The 18740-nt window shown below is 43.4% G+C and overlaps 1 protein-coding gene across 4 annotated transcripts in view; it reads right to left on the minus strand.

The window, feature by feature from the left end:
• Positions 1 to 475: 475 nt before the first annotated feature.
• Positions 476 to 18740, minus strand: part of LOC140196486 (AMMECR1-like protein) — a 79725-nt gene continuing 61460 nt past the window's right edge. For all 4 annotated transcript variants that reach the window (XM_072255778.1, XM_072255782.1, XM_072255781.1 and 1 more), the window contains 3 exons: positions 9064 to 9154; positions 6693 to 6789; positions 476 to 1559 (listed from right to left, as the gene is read on the minus strand). In XM_072255778.1, the coding sequence (XP_072111879.1) occupies positions 1448 to 1559; positions 6693 to 6789; positions 9064 to 9154 (300 nt within the window). In that variant the 3' untranslated portion in view covers positions 476 to 1447. The remainder of the gene's footprint in view (positions 1560 to 6692; positions 6790 to 9063; positions 9155 to 18740) is intronic.

Here is an 18740-nt window from a genome sequence, read left to right on the forward strand (position 1 = left end):
ACTGTACCTCAGTACAGGACAATAAACTATAATATAGTTACAGTTAATAGCTTCACAAATTGTTGAACTTAGTGAGGATAATGGTGGAAAATATGCAGTGCAAACTCTACTTTTCTATCCATCATCTCTGAAAAGAGGACATCGTCCCTCAACTTCGTCTCATGTCATGATGCATTTTGGAGCACAGGCCACTGGTCTGTGATCAGTATAAATTATGGAATTCTCTTGAACTGTGAGGGTGCCAAGAGTGGTGGCAGTACACATCATTCTGAGCAGAACGGAATTCAAACTTGGAATCTTCCCATCATTCAGCTGCTCCTGTGTGAATCTGAAAGTCCTGGCTTCAGCACTGCCAAATTTCAACTTTAGTATGCGGTGTCCCATTTTCACAGGAGAAAGACTGAACAGTGGATCGTTCTGTGAGTGTAGGGCTATAGAGAACAGGCTTGTTATGCTGCACATAGACACAGAGACAGAGAGTAAATACAATTTACTTTATCAAAGGGTTTTCATTCACAAAATGTATGCTTGGGCTATAGATATACAAGTAGTAAATGAGGCCAACAAAAAAAAAAACTAGATTTTTACTACCCTTCCAACACTGTTGATTAAAAGGTAACCAGATTATTGCCAGAGTGACGCTGGAACTGGGGCTGTGCTGACATCTTGTATAATGTGCAAAGAAATCCAGCATTCACCCTTGGTTTATGCTTGACCTGTAGGTACGCACACATAATCGCGCACCACTTGGCAATTAATGCACAGCATGTCCATTAGAAGTCCCGCTATTTACTTCAAGTTAATACTTACTCATGTCCTGGGAGACACGACTTTTAAGCAACATCAGAAAACATTTCAGTCCTGACTGCATTTTCAACCGCACCTACTGACTGACCATTGGCTTGTGCGGACTGAATAAAGAAAAGCTCCATTTTTATTACACAGGATTTTGGAATTTTCTCCCCACTCTGAGCAGCGTTTTGGGGAAATCACATCCCACGATTCACCAAAATGAAAACTGCGAACCAGTAACCTTTGGGTTTAGGGAGGCAAGACTAAATCAACAACCCAGTGGATACGTCATCCATTGGTGAAGAGACTGAGCACCCTACGTACTGTACGTCAATGGTTTCAGTACTAAAAAACCTGCAGTTCATACACAGAATCCTGCAAGTCACCAAAGTAAGGCAAACATAGGTAAACAAGTATAGAAACAGAAACAAGATTTGTTAGAAATCCCTCCCTTCCCCAAAACAAGATTCTACTGTTTTGTCACAGCGTTCCGTTGCCAAGTCTGTCTGAGGTAGCGCTAACCGAAGGCGTGCTTGGCAACGGAAGCTAGCATCATAAAATAGTGCAGTAGTAAAAGTAACTAGACCAGGAAGAGGAGGCGTCACCTCCGATGAGGTGGTAGCTGGATTCCTGTGATTGGTCGTGCTGCTTGTTGTCAGGAGTAATGATTGTAGAGAGGTGGGGCATGGAGGGTGCCATTCTGAAAGTAATGCTGTCGTGAGGCCATGTACTCAGCGTAGCTAACTGTTATTTTCTCACTGCGGTACCTGAGGAGACAGAAAGGGCGGTGAGTTACATAGGTTGCTTCTGGTGAGATTCCTGAATATACAGACTAACAAACAAGAGCTGGGACACAAACCCATCTTGGCGTTGTGTTGGGGTTTTGTTTCTCCTTATTCAATGACAAACAATTTAATCCCAAACCCATGGGGAAAAAATATCAAAGCCAGGCTTTTGTCGACTAGCTTGTGTGGGGGCTTTACTGGAAGTCTGCTGAATGTGCAAATATAGTATATAAAGTGGTTCCCCAATTCACATCCTCAAACAGTGAGGAGATTAATGAAACAGAATTTTACTTTCATAAATGGATGTTAAATCACTGTCCCCACACCACCCCCCACCGTCCAAAGGGCAGAAGCTACAAAAGCTTGAGAACACGTACTACCAAGCTCAGAGATAGCTTCTATTGTGCAGTCATAACACTCTTGAACAGATCTTGCATGATAAAGATGAACTCTTGATCTTTCAATTTCTGTACCTCATCATAGTCCGTGCATTTTATTTCTCTACCTGCTCTGCGCTTCCTCTGTAACGGTAGCATGATATTCTGTATTCTACTTTTTGTTTCCTTTTGAACTATGCCTATGAACTTGTGTATAGAATCATCTGTCAGAATGGCATGCAAACAGAAGCTATTCACTGTATCTTGGTACATGTGATATTAATAAACAAATCAGCAGTTATTTGTGTTTTGTTACAAGATCAACGTTATAGATTCTGGCATTGACCAAATCCACTCCCAGGTTGAGAAGTAATTACTGTTTACCTTCACTGTCCATACTTTCCCTTTCTGGGCTGGCAGGCAGGCTACTGCAGCACTCAACATCACCTACACTCTCAGCAGAGAGGTAATCTGCACCGTTATCCAGTTCCTGGAGTAGGTTCGTTCTCATTATTTTTACCTGGAAGCCCCCCAAGGCCTCCGCCACTGCATAGGGCTGTCACCAGCTATTAACTGAGATAAAGAAACCTTTCCAATTGCACGGAAATCCCTCCACACCACATCCTTCAACAGTAATGAAATGACTGCTGTGCCAGGGGCCAGCAGAAACAAATGGGCCAAGTGCCACCCTCCTCCACTGTAACAAACTGGGATTCTCACGAGTCTGAAGCTCCAAAACATTACATGACATTTGATGTTTTGCTTGCACATTAGAACCTTCATTAACTACCAAGTAACCTTTCCACTTTTATTCCAGCATGACTTTTACCCACAGCAGGTTAACATTTCAAAAGATGACTGGCAGAACACCATTGTGTAGTTAAGCGTTCAGATAAATGGGACACAGATGAAATGCTGACATATTTTTCCTTTTCTCATATGCTGGCAGGTCTGGGAAGCAGAGTGGGCTACCTTTAATTCGCACTATTGATTTTTTTCCCCTCTCATGTCTACTTTCGAGATTGTTTTCATCCTCCTTTTCTTTGGGAAAGGGGTGTACTTGCACTCATCAGCCAGCTGTCAAGCTGCTCTCTAATTGCCCAGGGTGACCTACTTACCAAATCTCTTCCCATTCATTCTCTGGACAAGTTACATTGAACAATTTCAACTGCTGATGCACATAACAGAAATCAGAAATTATGGACAACACACTTGGTTTGTATTCCTCACTAATTACATGAAGGCCTTTAGCCAAAATCTATTTATTGCACAATACTTCTTTAATGTACAAAAACCATAATGTACCTTGTTAGAAACGCTTAATAGCCACAGAAAGACATACCATTGTACTGTGTCAGATCGATTGCGAGAATGCAGCCAGAAAACCACATAGAACTGTCAATTTTTACAGCAGCGGCAAAGCCGGAGGAAGCAGTAACACTCAAGCTGCTCCGCATGCACTTGGACTTAATTTCATCACAAGACTGACCCTAGTGGTACAGAAATGTAAGTACAAACATACCCCACTAAGGAAATTCAAAAAAGTGATGGTTACTCAAGAGCTGATTGTTAGAGTCCAAGATGGGAGGACATAGGAGAGCCTCCTGTCTGAAAAGCACGCTCTGTCCTGGGACAAAGCATACTCCACAGATTGCCGCCGGAAGGCAGTAGAGAAGCTTTACATAGATTCAGCCCCCTCCTGAAAACATCAATGCTTGCAGAGGGTACTGACCCACAGCCTAGTCTCCACAGAGATGCCAACATTGTGGGGAAAGTCATGCTTGCAATCAGACCACTGGGCATCATAAGACAGTCTGCCGGTTATGTCAGAAGGTAGGGAACTTTGAGAAGGTGTGCTTTGCTAAGCAACATGCCATGGGAAAACTGCTGGATTCAACCATCAACTCCACAAAAGGAGAAGCCGAAGTGAAGTGGGCACAATTTTCCAAACCAACCCATGACACAGGCCACCGAAACCAGCTTCCTTACTCGGTTACACTCTCAGTAGAAAACCAGCCCATTACATTTGAGCCGGATATGGGGCTTATCCTTACACCAGATTCCAAAATTACAAAAGCATCAGTAGATTTTCTGAGCTGACACCTTCAATCAATGCAGTGGTCCTGAAGTAAAGTTCAAGATTAAGGAGAACTGTCAGCCGAAGTTTTACAAGGCCCGCTCAGTGCCGTCTGCAATGGGGCCCAAACGTAGAGTAAGAACTTGATTGACTACAGGGAGCAAATGTGATACAGCCTGCCATCCAGGAGCAAATTTACAGCAAAACAAAAATACAAAGGCTGTGATTGTTTGGTGCCAGAGGCAGTCTACACACTCACCACACTGAAAGAAAATGGGCTACCGGCTGACATCTGGCATTATCATGGTCAAGTAGCAGAGCTTCAGTTAAGGTAAGACAGATGAATTGTTAGGTGACATTTGGATCATATGCACCAGCAAACTGACGGGAAGCCATAGAAGCATCCTCTGCTGCCGAAGCCAGTGTCCCAGAAGATGTACCAAAGGACACTTCATCAAGAGGAGATTCACAGTCCACTGCTTGACAACAGCTAACCAGGAGGGCGCAAGAGAGGGAAGGTGCCCCCCTGCAGTGCTGTCTGGCATAGTTAAATGCCGGATACAACCACAAGGGTGTGCCAGCCAGCTAACTGCCACTAAACTGAATTGACATTCAATCATTTTTCTCAGCTTCCCCTCACTCATTCCCTCCTTCTGCTGTTCCATCTATGGGGGAGGCATATATTGTATCAGACTGATTGCAAGAATGTGGCGAGTGCGCGTGTGGCCAATCGATCACGTGGCAAATCAATTGGGCCTCCTACGTGCACAAGGTACTTTCTTTGGGACGTGGGCTTTTGAGTGCACGTCTTTCATCTCAGGGACCTGGTTCATAGCTCCCACACTAATTTACTCAATGTGTACCATTTCTAACATGGCTTGGTAAAAATGTTTAATCATTGTCGTTCTTGCCCATGGATACGTAACAACCATGTTATATCTATCAAAGAGTGCTCCGCTCTATTAAACCACCTTACACCCAGCTCACTCTAGTTCTGAATGTATTCACTCTGAGTTGTTCAGGCCCAGTATTCATATGCTGAAGTGTGGGCAATGAGGAAGTCCTGCACCAGACAACTTGAGGCAGCACGATCAGGCATCATCTCACCCAAGTCATCCATGGTAAAGCCTTCCATTGTAATATTAAGACAACAGGAAATTTTCACATCTTCAAGGAATACCTCTGACTCTTTGGTTACTTACCACATTGGTGTTTAGGGATCCCACTTTTCTTCATTATAAGTATCCGCACTCAAATTAATAATATTTACTGGGTGGTGTTTTAGCGCATTTGCTGGGTAGTGTTTTAGCGTATCTTTAAATGAAGAACTGTGCTATATAAATCCAAGTCTCACTCTTGATTCCTGCATTTTCCGAGTGCTTCCCAAGATGGTGTCAAATTGGAACAGTATTATGTGGACACTACCTTCTCAGGCCATTTATACAGCTAGCAGTGAAGAGTCCCACATACACTACTGGCCAACAGTTCTGTGACAGTTAGAAAAATGTCAGATCTATATACTGTGTCTCAGGCCATTTATACAGCTGACAGTGAAGAATCCCACATACATCAGTGGCAAACAGTTCTGTGAGAGTTAGAAAAATGTCAGATCTATATACTGTGTGCCTACATCATCTTGTGCTTTGCATCAGACTTGTGCTTTTCTATAAATGGACATCTGATTGCACTTCAAATTAGTATGCAATCTTAGAAAAGCAAAATACTTTACATGCTGCAAACAATTACAGAAGATACAGGAAGTGCTCAGCAGGTTAAATAAATGCAGGAAGTGCTCAGTGGATCAAATACCTTCAGAGAGAGAAACCAGGTCAATTCAGCTATAAGTGGGCATGCAGGTATAGCAGGCGGTGAGAAAGGCGAATGGTATGCTGGCATTCATAGCAAGAGGATTCGAGTACAGGAGCAGGGAGGTACTATTGCAGTTGTACAAGGCCGTGGTGAGACCGCACCTGGAGTATTGTGTGCAGTTTTGGTCCCCTAATCTGAGGAAAGACATCCTTGCCATAGAGGGAGTACAAAGAAGGTTCACCAGATTGATTCCTGGGATGGCAGGACTTTCATATGATGAAAGACTGGATCGACTAGGCTTGTATTCTCTGAAATTTAGTAGATTGAGGGGGGATCTGATTGAAACGTATAAAACTCTAAAGGGATTGGACAGGCTAGATGCAGGAAGATTGTTCCCGATGTTGGGGAAGTCCAGAACGAGGGGTCACAGTTTGAGGATAAAGGGGAAGCCTTTTAGGACCAAGATGAGGAAAAACTTATTCACACAGAGAGTGGTGAATATGTGGAATTCTCTGCCACAGGAAACAGTTGAAGCCAGTTCATTAGCTATATTTAAGAGGAAGTTAGATATGGCCCTTGTGGTTAAAGGGATCGGGGGTATGGAGAGAAGGCAGGTATACAGGGTTCCGAGTTGGATGATCAGCCATGATCATACTGAATAGCGGTGCAGGCTCGAAGGGCCGAATGGCCTATTCCTGCACCTATTTTTTATGTTTCTATCAAGTTTCTCCACACAGGTAACTCCCCTACTCCCAATCTCCCTTCCTGGGGATAATCTGGCTTTTAGCAGCTAACATCACTATAGGATCTAACCACCATACAAATTTCAGAGATGGCTTCACTGTTACTCACCTGGTGAGCTTGATTGCTTTCCTGAATTCATTTGTGATGGGAGCTTTGTAACCTCCTTTACGCAGAAGAGAGTCTATAGTTTGAATCTGGTCCCAGTCTGCAACACAAAATCAGAAATATGCACAAACAAAACTTAGAGATACATCCACACCTTGGTATAAGTTAATAACCATGGTTCAGCTGCACTAGTTCTCCAGCAAACAGCCCCGAGGTCCCAAGTTACATCACCAAATCTAGAAAGGAGAAGTAATTGTCGCAGGAAAAAATTACCTGGAAGTGTTTTCCTTGCAACTAGATTAACTTTAGGCAGGCTCAATAAACTACAAAATAATGTGTCAAAAATGTTTATGGACAAGATGATGTTGGAAAATTAAATGAAAATTAAAAAATAAAACAACTGCCTATGCTGGAAATAGGAAACAAAAACAGAAAATGGTGGGAACATTCAGCAGGTCAGGCAGCATCTGCTGAAACAGAAACCGAGTTTACATTTAAAATGGAAACTCTTGGCAAAACATGTTCATCTGTTCTAAAGGGACATCAACTATGTCTCTTTCCAAAGATGCAGCCTGATCTGCTGAGGGTTTCCTGCATTTTCTGAGAGAAAGTTAAAGCTGCATTTAATATATAGTGGCATAGAAAAGTTTGGGCACCCTTGGTCAAAATTTCTGTTACTGTGACTAGCTAAGCGCGTAAAAGGTGACCTGATTTCCAAAAGGCATAAAGTTAAAGATGACACATTTCCTTAATATTCTAAGCAAGATTATTTTTTTTTTATTTCCATCTTTTAGTTTCAAAATAACAAAAAAGGAAAAGGGCCCAAAGCAAAAGTTTGGGCATCCTGCCTGGTCAGTACTTAGTAACACCCCCTTTGACATGTATCACAGCTTGTAAACACTTCCTGTAGCCAGCTAAGAGATATTCAATTCTTGTTTGGAGGATTTTTTCCCATTCTTCCTTGCAAGAGGCTTCTAGTTCTGTGAGATTCTTGGGCCATTTTGCATGCACTGCTCTTTTGAGGTCTATCCACAGATTTTCGATGATGTTTAGGTTGGGGGACTGTGAGGGCCATGGCAAAACCTTCAGCTTGCGCCTCTTGAGGTGGTCCATTGTGGATTTTGAGGTGTGTTTAGGATTATTATCCTATTGTAGAAGCCATCCTATTTTCATCTTCAGCTTTTTTTTACAGACGGTGTGATGTTTGCTTACAGAATTTGCTGGTATTTAATTGAATTCATTCTTCTCTCTACCAGTGAAATGTTCCCCGTGCCACTGGCTGAAACACGAGCCCAAAGCATGATCGATCCACTCCCATGCTTAACAGTTGGAGAGGTGTTCTTTTCATGAATTTCTGCATCCTTTTTTCTCCAAGTATACCTTTGCTCATTGCGGCCAAAAAGTTCTATTTTAACTTCATCAGTCCACAGGACCTGTTTCCAAAATGCATCAGCATTGTTTAGATGTTCCTTTACAAACTTCTGACGCTGAATTTTGTGGCGAGGACGCAGGAAAGGTTTTCTTCTGGTGACTCTTCCATGAAGATCATATTTGTGCAGATGTCACTGCACAGTAGAACAGTGCACCACCACTCCAGAGTCTGCTAAATCTTCCTGAAGGTCTTTTGCAGTCAAACAGGGGTTTTGATTTGCCTTTCTAGCAATCCGACGAGCAGTTCTCTTGGAAAGTTTTCTTGGTCTTCCAGACCTCAACTTGACCTCCACCGTTCCTGTTAACTGTCATTTCTTAATTACATTACGAACTGAGGAAACGGCTACCTGAAAATGCTTTGCTATCTTCTTATAGCCTTCTCCTGCTTTGTAGGCATCATTTATTTTAATTTTCAGAGTGCTAGGCAGCTGCTTAGAGGCTGCTGATAGTTGGGGCAAGTTTTGAGCAGTCAGGGTATTTATAAAGTTCTGAAATTTGCATCACCTGGCCTTTCTTAACGATGACTGTGAACAAGCCATAGCCCTAACAAACTAATTAAGGTCTGAGACCTTGATAAAAGTTATCTGAGAGCTCAAATCTCTTGGGGTGCCTAAACTTTTGCATAGAGCTCCTTTCCTTTTTTTCCCCCCACTCTAAAATTGTACGAAACAAAAATGATACACTAATCTTGCTTAAAATGTTGAAAAGAATGTTTCATCTTTAACTTTATGACTTTTGGAGATCAGTTCATCTTCTACTCACTTAACTATTCACAGTAACAGAAATTTTGACCAGGGGTGCCCAAGCTTTTGCATGCCACATCCAGGTTAAACCATGAAATCTTTTACACTATTGAATTGACAGTTATTACTCATGTTCTTAACAACTCCCTACTGAAACACAGAGTACAAGAACAGATTACCAAGCTGTTGCTCACACCTACCCTGCTCCTTGGCCACCTCTGGTAGGTACGTTGCTGTGCGTTTTGCCCCCTTCTCATTCACAAACTCTATTCGAATCCCATGTACTCCCACCTAAACACAGATTTATCTTCATTACTATAAAGATAACAACATTCTCATACAGTGCACTGTTACTCACTATCATTGTGCATTTCATCCTGGACCAAATCATAATAAAACAGGACAGAGATGGGGGGAAAAAAGATAGAATTGGACTTTAATATTGAAACAAATTGTGCCTGTGATAACTCACACTGAATGAAATATCCAAGGTATTTTAGGTGAACTGTCAGTTTGATTATCTTCACTGAAATACTGGCGATTTCAATGTTATTGGTCTCATCTAATTGCCATTCAGCCAAGGAGACAAAGCCAAGTTTAAATTTACACCTTTAGATCCTGGTACAAGTTTGGTAAGCCACTAAAACCAGTACATCGTTCCTGATTATCAGTGTTCAAAGTTAAACTTGTTCTCATACCGGGGTCTGACAAAGGTTTTGTGTAAATACCCTTTTTCTTATTTTCAGTCACTTTTCAGATTACAGTTGATACCCATTCACTGACATTTGAGAGATCTAGTGTACATAGACAACTAATCTCTACACTGATCCACACCGTTTAAAATATTCAGATTATATTCAGATTGTTACATCTCAGATCCAAATGAAACCACCTCATGCTTGCCTTTATTCAACTGCATTCACTGTGGAATTTCCCCTTTCCTCATGTCCTTCTGTGACTCGCTGGTCCCAATCACACATTGTGTAAAATCATGATAAATTCTGACAAAACAGGCCATGCAGTCCAACAAAGCTTACCAAATTCCTGTTCACATAGTGTGTTGAAATAACTATCGAGTTTAGATTTGAAAGTCTCTAAGGTACTACTCTCAACTACACAACTAGATAGTTTGTTCCGTGTCCACAACTCACTGTGTAAAGAAATGCTTCCTCATTTTAGTCATAATTCTCCCTTTAACCAGTTTCCTCCTATGGCCCCATGTCCTCATTGATGGATTAATTTTGAAGGAGCAGCTGGCATCCACTTTACTTATACCCTTAATGATTTTGAACACTTCTTCTATCATGTCTCCTCTCATTCTACATTTATTCAGGCTAAAAAGATTTAATTATTTCAATCTTTCTTCACAGCTCATATCCTGCAGACCTGGAATGAGTCTCATCACCCTTCTCTGGACAGTCTCCAATGCCTTCACATCCCTCACACAATATGGAGACGGAAATTATACCCAGTACTCAAGGTGTGGCCTCACAAGCGCATTATACAGCTTAACAAGAGTGTCTCCAGACCTGAACTCCACTGGGTGGATTACATACCCAACACTCTGTCAGCCTTCCTAATCTCTCCAGACCTGAACTCCACTGAGTGGATTACATACCCAACATTCTGTCAGCCTTCCTAATCTCTCCAGACCTGAACTCCACTGAGTGGATTACATACCCAACATTCTGTCAGCCTTCCTAATCTCTCTAGACCTGAACTCCACTGGGTGGATTACATACCCAACACTCTGTCAGCCTTCCTAATCTCTCTATACCTGAACTCCACTGGGTGGATTACATACCCAACATTCTGTCAGCCTTCCTAATCTCTCTATACCTGAACTCCACTGGGTGGATTACATACCCAACATTCTGTCAGCCTTCCTAATCTCTCTATACCTGAACTCCATTGGGTGGATTACATACCCAACATTCTGTCAGCCTTCCTAATCTCTCTAGACCTGAACTCCACTGGGTGGATTACATACCCAACATTCTGTCAGCCTTCCTAATCTCTCTAGACCTGAACTCCACTGGGTGGATTACATACCCAACATTCTGTCAGCCTTCCTAATCTCTCCAGACCTGAACTCCACTGAGTGGATTACATACCCAACATTCTGTCAGCCTTCCTAATCACTTATGTGCATTGTCTAGATGTTGATAGTGATGAATCTACCAGGAAGTCCAAATCTTTCTCATGCAGTGTACTTTCTAACCCAGTGTATATCTATATCTAATATTGATACTTCCTTATGTAATATTTTACATTTACTTACATTAAATTTCATCTGTTGTTTATCTGCCCACACCTGGATTTTGTTTAGGTCTAACTGTATTGATTCTGCTGCCTGAATGTTATCAGCCCATCCCTCTAATTTTCTGTCATCAGCAAACTTTACTAGATTATTTGTTATGTGCTTATCCAAATCATTAAGGTAAATTAAAAACAGCAGCAGCCTCAAAACCAATCCCTGTGGAACCCCACTTTTAACATCATCTAGATGTGAAAATCATCCACCACAACTCAATGTTTTCTGTTCTTGCGCCAATTCTGCACTCATTCGGACACCTTACCCTGAATCCCTACATCCTACAATTTGATGGGATACCTTGTCAAAAGCCTTCTGAAAGTCCAAGTAAATGATATCAACCACTCTATTGTTATAATAAGTTTCAGTTGCCTCTTAATAGAAGTGAGTGAATGCAACATGATGGTTAGTTAGCTAAGACTGTAGACTTGGATTTTAACTTTGTACCTCAGTATGACTAGCGGCTTAATCTAGGGGAAGACAGCCCCCGGCCCAGCCAAACTTAAGAAATCTTGTTTGAGTGGATGATGCGTGATGTGTTACCTTGTTACAAATCAGCATCACGAAATAACAAGCAGTACACAATATGTGATTAAATGATTGAGCTTTATAATTCTTAATTTGACTATATAATTAGTAAAGAAACAAAAAGGAAAAGGGCCCGTTCTCATGAAACAGTCTAATGCGCAACATTGGAGCTCACAGTTCCATTCATTTGTTCCCCACCTCCCCCCTCAGAAACGATAGCCGACCCTTGGACCCTCCAGGTCCACTCTGGTGGTCTACCAACTCTCTCTATTTGCATCTTCTCTCTTCATCTCTCCTTAACAAAAGACCGTGAAATCACTGCTCCCAAACCCACAAGAAAGAACAACATGCCTCTCATTGGATAGCCCACGTTCCAAAGCCCCCATTATTTCTAGGCATAACCCAAACACTGCTGCAAGTTGACTATAGGACTCTGAACAGGCGCACTGTCTCTGACCAGTATGCAGTCCCAAGGATTGACCTGTCTGAGTGGTGCGAAGTGGTTCAGTGTGCTGGACTTGAGGTGTTTGATATTACCAGATCCCCATGAGTGAGGCTGATGAAGAGAAGATGGCACTTATACGTCCCCTGGGATTTTCCCAGTTCAAAAGGATGTCGGGATGCCAGGGCATATCGGGAGCCCCTGCAACCTTCCAGTGTGTCATAAAGAAAATGGTGGGGGATATGAACTTGCTTGAGGTATTGGTGTACCTGGATGGCCTCAGTATTTGGATCCACCTTGGAAGAACATGAAATGAGGCTGCTGAAGGTGCTAGGCTGCCTGAAAGCTGAAGGATTAAAACTTTCCCTGGACAAGTGCCAGATATGCCAAACATCTGTTAGTCATGTTGGGCACATAGTCTCAAGTAATGGAGCAGCTACAAATCCAGCTAAAATAGAGGCAGTGACCACTTGGCCAAGACCCTAGATTGTGAGCACTCTGTGCTCAATCCTCGAGTTCTGTAGTTATTATCGGAGGTTTGTGAAAGGCTATGCAAGTGAGTCACCCATTGAATCAGATCCTGTGTGGTTACCCTCCCTTGGGGAAGAAAGGGACAGGAAGGTGGAGAGTATCTTAGCCCATCAACTTTCCCTCTTTTTCCAAATAGTTTCTCCCTGGCTTGTCTCACAGGAACACTAGACATTTGCATCACCGGGAACAGATGCGCCAGGGGCATCCTCTGCCTGAAGGTGACCTCCCTCTTCATAGTGTTCCTGGCAGTCACTGCCATCCTGCTCACCTGTACAACCGAGAGCTTCTGCAATTCCAGCTTCACTAGTACCCCAGCAAGAAATCCCAACTCCCCCTCGTGGTCTTCCAGAGCATCTACTAAGAGGCCATACCACCATTGGCTTCGACTGGGTGAACCACATAGTCCCTTGTCTAAAGTCGGTATCCGGCCCAATGCAGCCACGCACCTACTCAAAAGCAGCCTGAAACACTGGGTGCACGAACAATGTACCCAGAAAGCTCTCGCCAGCCTTCTCCTTGCAGGCCCCCATAAGCCTCCTCACAAGAGGGGTGTTGGACCCCACCAGAATTGAAACGCTGCCCTTCTCAACGGGGTCTGGATAAACCAGCACTAATGTATCAAGGACCTCAGACACTCCCACATCGGCTTTCAAGAACTCCAACTTCACTGACAAATAACCGTCGTACACATAATTATAGACAATAGACAATAGGTGCAGAAGTAGACCATTTGGCCCTTCGAGCCTGCACCGCCATTCTGAGATCATGGCTGATCATCTACTATCAATATCCGGTTCCTGCCTTGTTCCCATAACCCTTGATTCCCCTATTCATAAGATACCTATCTAGCTCCTTCTTGAAAGCATCCAGAGAATTGGCCTCCACCGCCTTCTGAGGCAGCGCATTCCACACCTCCACAACTCTCTGGGAGAAGTTGTTCCTCCTCAACTCTGTCCTAAATGACCTACCCTTTATTCTTAAACCATGCCCTCTGGTACTGGACTCTCCCAGCATCTGGAACATATTTCCTGTCTCTATCTTGTCCAATCCCTTAATAATCTTATATGTCTCAATCAGATCCCCCCTCAATCTCCTTAATTCCAGCTTGTACAAGCCCAGTCTCTCTAACCTCTCTGCGTAAGACAGTCCGGACATCCCAGGAATTAACCTAGTGAACCTACGCTGCACCTCCTCCACAGCCAGGATGTCCTTCCTTAACCCTGGAGACCAAAACTGCACACAATACTCCAGGTGTGGTCTCACCAGGGCCCTGTACAAATGCAAAAGGATTCCTTGCTCTTGTACTCAATTCCCTTTGTAATAAAGGCCAACATTCCATTAGCCTTCTTCACTGCCTGCTGCACTTGCTCATTCACCTTCAGAGACTGATGAACAAGTACTCCTAGATCTTTTTGTATTTCTCCCTTACCTAACTCCACACCGTTCAGATAATAATCTGCCTTCATGTTCTTGCTCCCAAAGTTAATAACCTCACACTTATTCACATTAAACCTATCCAAGTCACCCTGAATTCTCCTAACATCCTCATCACGTCACACTGCCACCCAGCTTAGTATCATCAGCAAACGTGCTGATGTTATTCACAATGCCTTCTTCTAAATCATTGACGTAAATCGTAAACAGCTGTGGTTCCAGTACCGAGCCCTGTGGCACCCCACTAGTCACCACCTGCCATTCCGAGAAACACCCATTCATTGCTACCCTTCGCTTTCTATCTGTCAACCAGTTTTCTATCCATGTCAATATCCTCCCCCCAATGCCATGAGCTCTGATTTTACCCACCAATCTCCTATGTGGTACCTTATCAAATGCCTTCTGAAATTCAAGGTACACCACATCCACTGGATCTCCCATGTCTATCTTCCTGGTTACATCCTCGAAAAACTCCAATAGATTAGTCAAGCATGATTTGCCCTTGGTAAATCCATGCTGGCTCAGCCCAATCCTATCACTGCTATCAAGATATGCCACTATTTCATCTTTAATAATGGACTCTAGCATCTTCCCCACTACTGATGATAGGCTAACAGGGCGATAGTTCTCTATTTTCTCCCTCCCTCCTTTCTTAAAAAGTGGGATAACATTAGCCATTCGCCAATCCTCAGGAACTGATCCTGAATCTAAGGAACATTGGAAAATGATCACCAATGCATCCGCAATTTCCAGAGCCACCTCCTTTAGTACCCTAGGATGCAGACCATCTGGACCTGGGGGTTTGTTAGCCTTCAGTCCCATCAGTCTACTCATCACCGTTTCCTTCCTAATGTCAATCTGTTTCAGTTCCTCTGTTACCCTATGTCCTTGGCCCATCCATACATCTGGGAGATTGCTTGTGTCTTCCCCAGTGAAGACAGATCCAAAGTACTTACTAAATTCATCTGCCATTTCTCTGTTTCCCATAACAATTTCTCCCAATTCATTCTTCAAGGGCCCAACATTGTTCTTAACTATCTCCCTTCTCTTCACATACCTAAAAAAACTTTTGCTATCCTCCTTTATATTCCTTGCTAGCTTGCGTTCATACCTCATTTTTTCTCCCCGTATTGCCTTTTTAGTTAAGTTCTGTTGCTCCTTAAAAATTTCCCAATCATCCATCTTCCCACTCACCTTAGCTCTGTTATACTTCTTTTTTAATGCTATGCTATCTCTGACTTCCTTTGTCAACCACTGTGGCCACTTCCCCCCTTTGAATCCTTCCTTCTCTGGGGGAATGAACTGATTTTGCACCTTGTGCATTATTCCCAAGAATACCTGCCATTGCTGTTCCACTGTCTTTTCTGCTAGGATATCCGACCAGTCAACTTTGGCCAGCTCCTCCCTCATGGCTCCATAGTCTCCTTTGTTCAACTTTGTTCAATTCCTAGCACTAAGCCTCCAGATCTCCAGTGCCCTGAATAGAGTCAATGGTAAATGTTTCAGATACCAGTTGTAAAATGAACGGTACAACAACGTGACCTGCGATCCGGTGTCGAGTATGGTTTTAGCATAAATACCCTCTCTCCGTAGCAACACACTGGAGCATGGTCCCACTAAGCCTTTAGGAATTGGGCCTTTCACTTTTGGGAGTTCCTTGTTATATTGCTGGGAACATGTTCCCCCAAAGACACCAGGCCCTTCCCTCACTGGGTCTCCTCTAAGTTTTCCCAACGACTCTCTGTGTTTAGGTACTCAGGGGCTCACTCTCAACAGTCCTCCTCATTGTTCATCCCCTTGAGGGATCCAACCCCCTTCAGCTCCATCATATGGGGGGGGGGGGGAGGTCACACCCACTGATAACAGCAGAGACATTTCCATTCTCAACTCTGCTACAATCTCCTCTACTGCTCCCCGGGGGTAGGCCATCTGTGGTCACTTCCCTGCAGGGGACTACCAACGAGGACTGTACCCTGCTGACGGAGGCCTCCTGCGCCTCCGCCGCGTTCTCCTCTTCCCGCACCTCTCTAATCAGCTCAACAAAAGATGGAGGGGGGCACATCTTACAAGACTGCTGGAGACCCCAAGCTATCAGGTCCTGGGACTGGGCACCCCTGGCTATCTGGTCCATTCTTAATCGATCCACCTCAGCCGCCTGAATGACCCCTCTGCGCTGCAAGCAGTTTAGCTGCCTCTCTAGCCTAATAATATAGGCAGAAAAGTAATCCCCCTTCTCCTGATGCATGTTCTGAAACCCCGCCATGAGCTCCACTGGCTTCCTGTTGGGCCAAAAGCATTGTCCAGTGCTTGTAGATAATTGACAGCTGTCGCTACTGGATATTTCAACCTGACAGCTCTCACAACGTCAGCGGCCCGCCCATTCAAACTCTCAACCAATCTCTGTCACTTTACATCATCAGAGCACTGCCACTCAAATAAGTGAGAGCTCTGCTCCGCCCAAGTCTCAGACTCCTCCTCCCCTTTAGGGGTGGGCGTTATTCCAGAGAATAGGCAGAGCCTGCCATAGCTGGGACTTTGGACCTGGGCATTTTCCCATTTATTCACCAGAGAAGTAAGGGCAGATACTAACTCAGAATTCATACTCTTCACTGGGGGACGGAGACTAATTAGACATTCCAAATCCAACCTCTCCTCCTCCTCACTCCTCAGAAACAATAAAACCTTGTCTTTGAAATCTCTGCCCCCAGCTACCACTATGTCAGCACTGGTCTGCATTAAAACGAGAGCTGCACCCACCATTTTATCAAACCTCTGCCCCGCAATCGCAACTTTAACAGTACTTAATAGGCAAATTAACAATTCATCCGGAGTACGAATATCTACCCCACTATTCAATGCTCAGGGCAATCACAAAGCATCCAACGAAATCAATCCCAAACAATACCCTACAATTGTAACCCTTGGTACGACTAGAGGCTTAGTCTAGGGGAAGACAGTCCCCAGCCCGGCCAAACTTAAATCTTGTTTGGGTGGGTGCCATGTGATATGTTACCCTGTTACAAATCAGCACCATGAAATAACAAACAGTACACAATATGCGATTAAACGATTGAGCTTTGCAATTCTTAATTTGACTACAAGGTTAGCAAACAAACATAAAAGGAAAAGGGCCCATTCTCATGAAACAGTCTAATGCGCAACATTGGAGCTCACGGTTCCGTTCATTCGTTTCCCGTTGACCTTCTCCGAGCATTGCCAACCCTCGTTCCAAGTCCACTCCGTCCAGCGGTCTACCGACTCTCTCCATTCTCGTCTTCTCTCTTCATCTCTCCCCGATAAATGACCGCAAAATCCCTACTCCCAGACCCACAAGAAAGAACAACATGCCTCTCACTGGATAGCCCACATTCCAAAGCCCCCGTTACTCTAGTCAAAACCCAAACATTGCTGCTACAGAGAAACCATTACCTTAGCAGTAAAACATTACGGAGAGTCCATTACATTAGCAGTGAAACCTTACAGCGCATTACATACCAATTTTAGCTAATAAAAAAGGGTTGTTGTTTTGATTCTGGTCAATTTCAGGGGTGCAATTTCTACTGACCGGACAAGTGAGGCTTAGTTACTCAAAGAGGCAAACACATACTTCATCCAAAGTTGCAAATAACCTGAGCACAACACTTAGAAATTCAGGTTCAACAGTGTCAAACTTCATACTGTTAAGCTTAATTTCATACATATTAAAATGCTTTTCATCTCCTCTCTGACACTAATCCAACTGGTCTGTGCCTCCAGTATTTTGAGATTACGGTTGGTGAAAGCTGAAAGATTAATGACAAATTTGTTTTTTAAAAATCTTATCTTTGTATTACTAAGTCAGCAAAGTAAAACAAAGGCACTTGTCTTATTGTGTTAGTGAGAATTGACCTCTCATCTTTCTGGGGGTGGGGGGGGGGGGAGGAAAGAGGAGAAAATCAACCGATTGTAAAGTATGTGAACCTCTGAGGTAATGCCTTCTAGAAAAGCTATTTGAAGTCAGGAGTTCCAATCAGTGAGATGAGATTGGAGGTGTGGGTTGCAAAGGTGCCCTGCCCTACAAAAACGACACACAAAGTCAAGTTACTGACAGAGCCTACTCTTCACGAGAAAGATCTGTTCATGTGTACTGTGCTTCGATCAAAACAACTTTCAGAGGACCTTAGAGGAATTGTAGAGATGCATGAAGCCGGAAAAGGCTACAAAAGCATTTACAGGAGGGGAAGGGATGGAGCTAAGAGCTGGAAAGTTGATTGGCAAAAGGGATTCCTGTCTTCTCCTACCATTTCAATCTCCCCCTCCCACTTTCAAATCTCTTACCATCTCTTCTTTCAGTTAGTCCTGACGAAGGGTCTCAGCCTGAAACATCGACTGTACCTCTTCCTATAGATGCTGCCTGGCCTGCTGCGTTCACCAGCATTTTTTGTGTGTGTTGCATAAATCAACAGCAGAATGGTTTAAAAAGAAGAAAATTTGTGTTTTGGAATGGCCAAGTTAAAGTCCTGACCTTTACCCTATAGAAATGTTTTGGAAGGACCTGAAAGAAGCAGTTCATAGTCATTATAGTCATACTTTATTGATCCCGGGGGAAATTGGTTTTTGTTACAGTTGCACCATAATAAATAGTAATA

Source organism: Mobula birostris, chromosome 4 (genome assembly GCF_030028105.1).
Source record: "Mobula birostris isolate sMobBir1 chromosome 4, sMobBir1.hap1, whole genome shotgun sequence".
Taxonomy (NCBI): Eukaryota; Metazoa; Chordata; class Chondrichthyes; order Myliobatiformes; family Myliobatidae; genus Mobula; species Mobula birostris.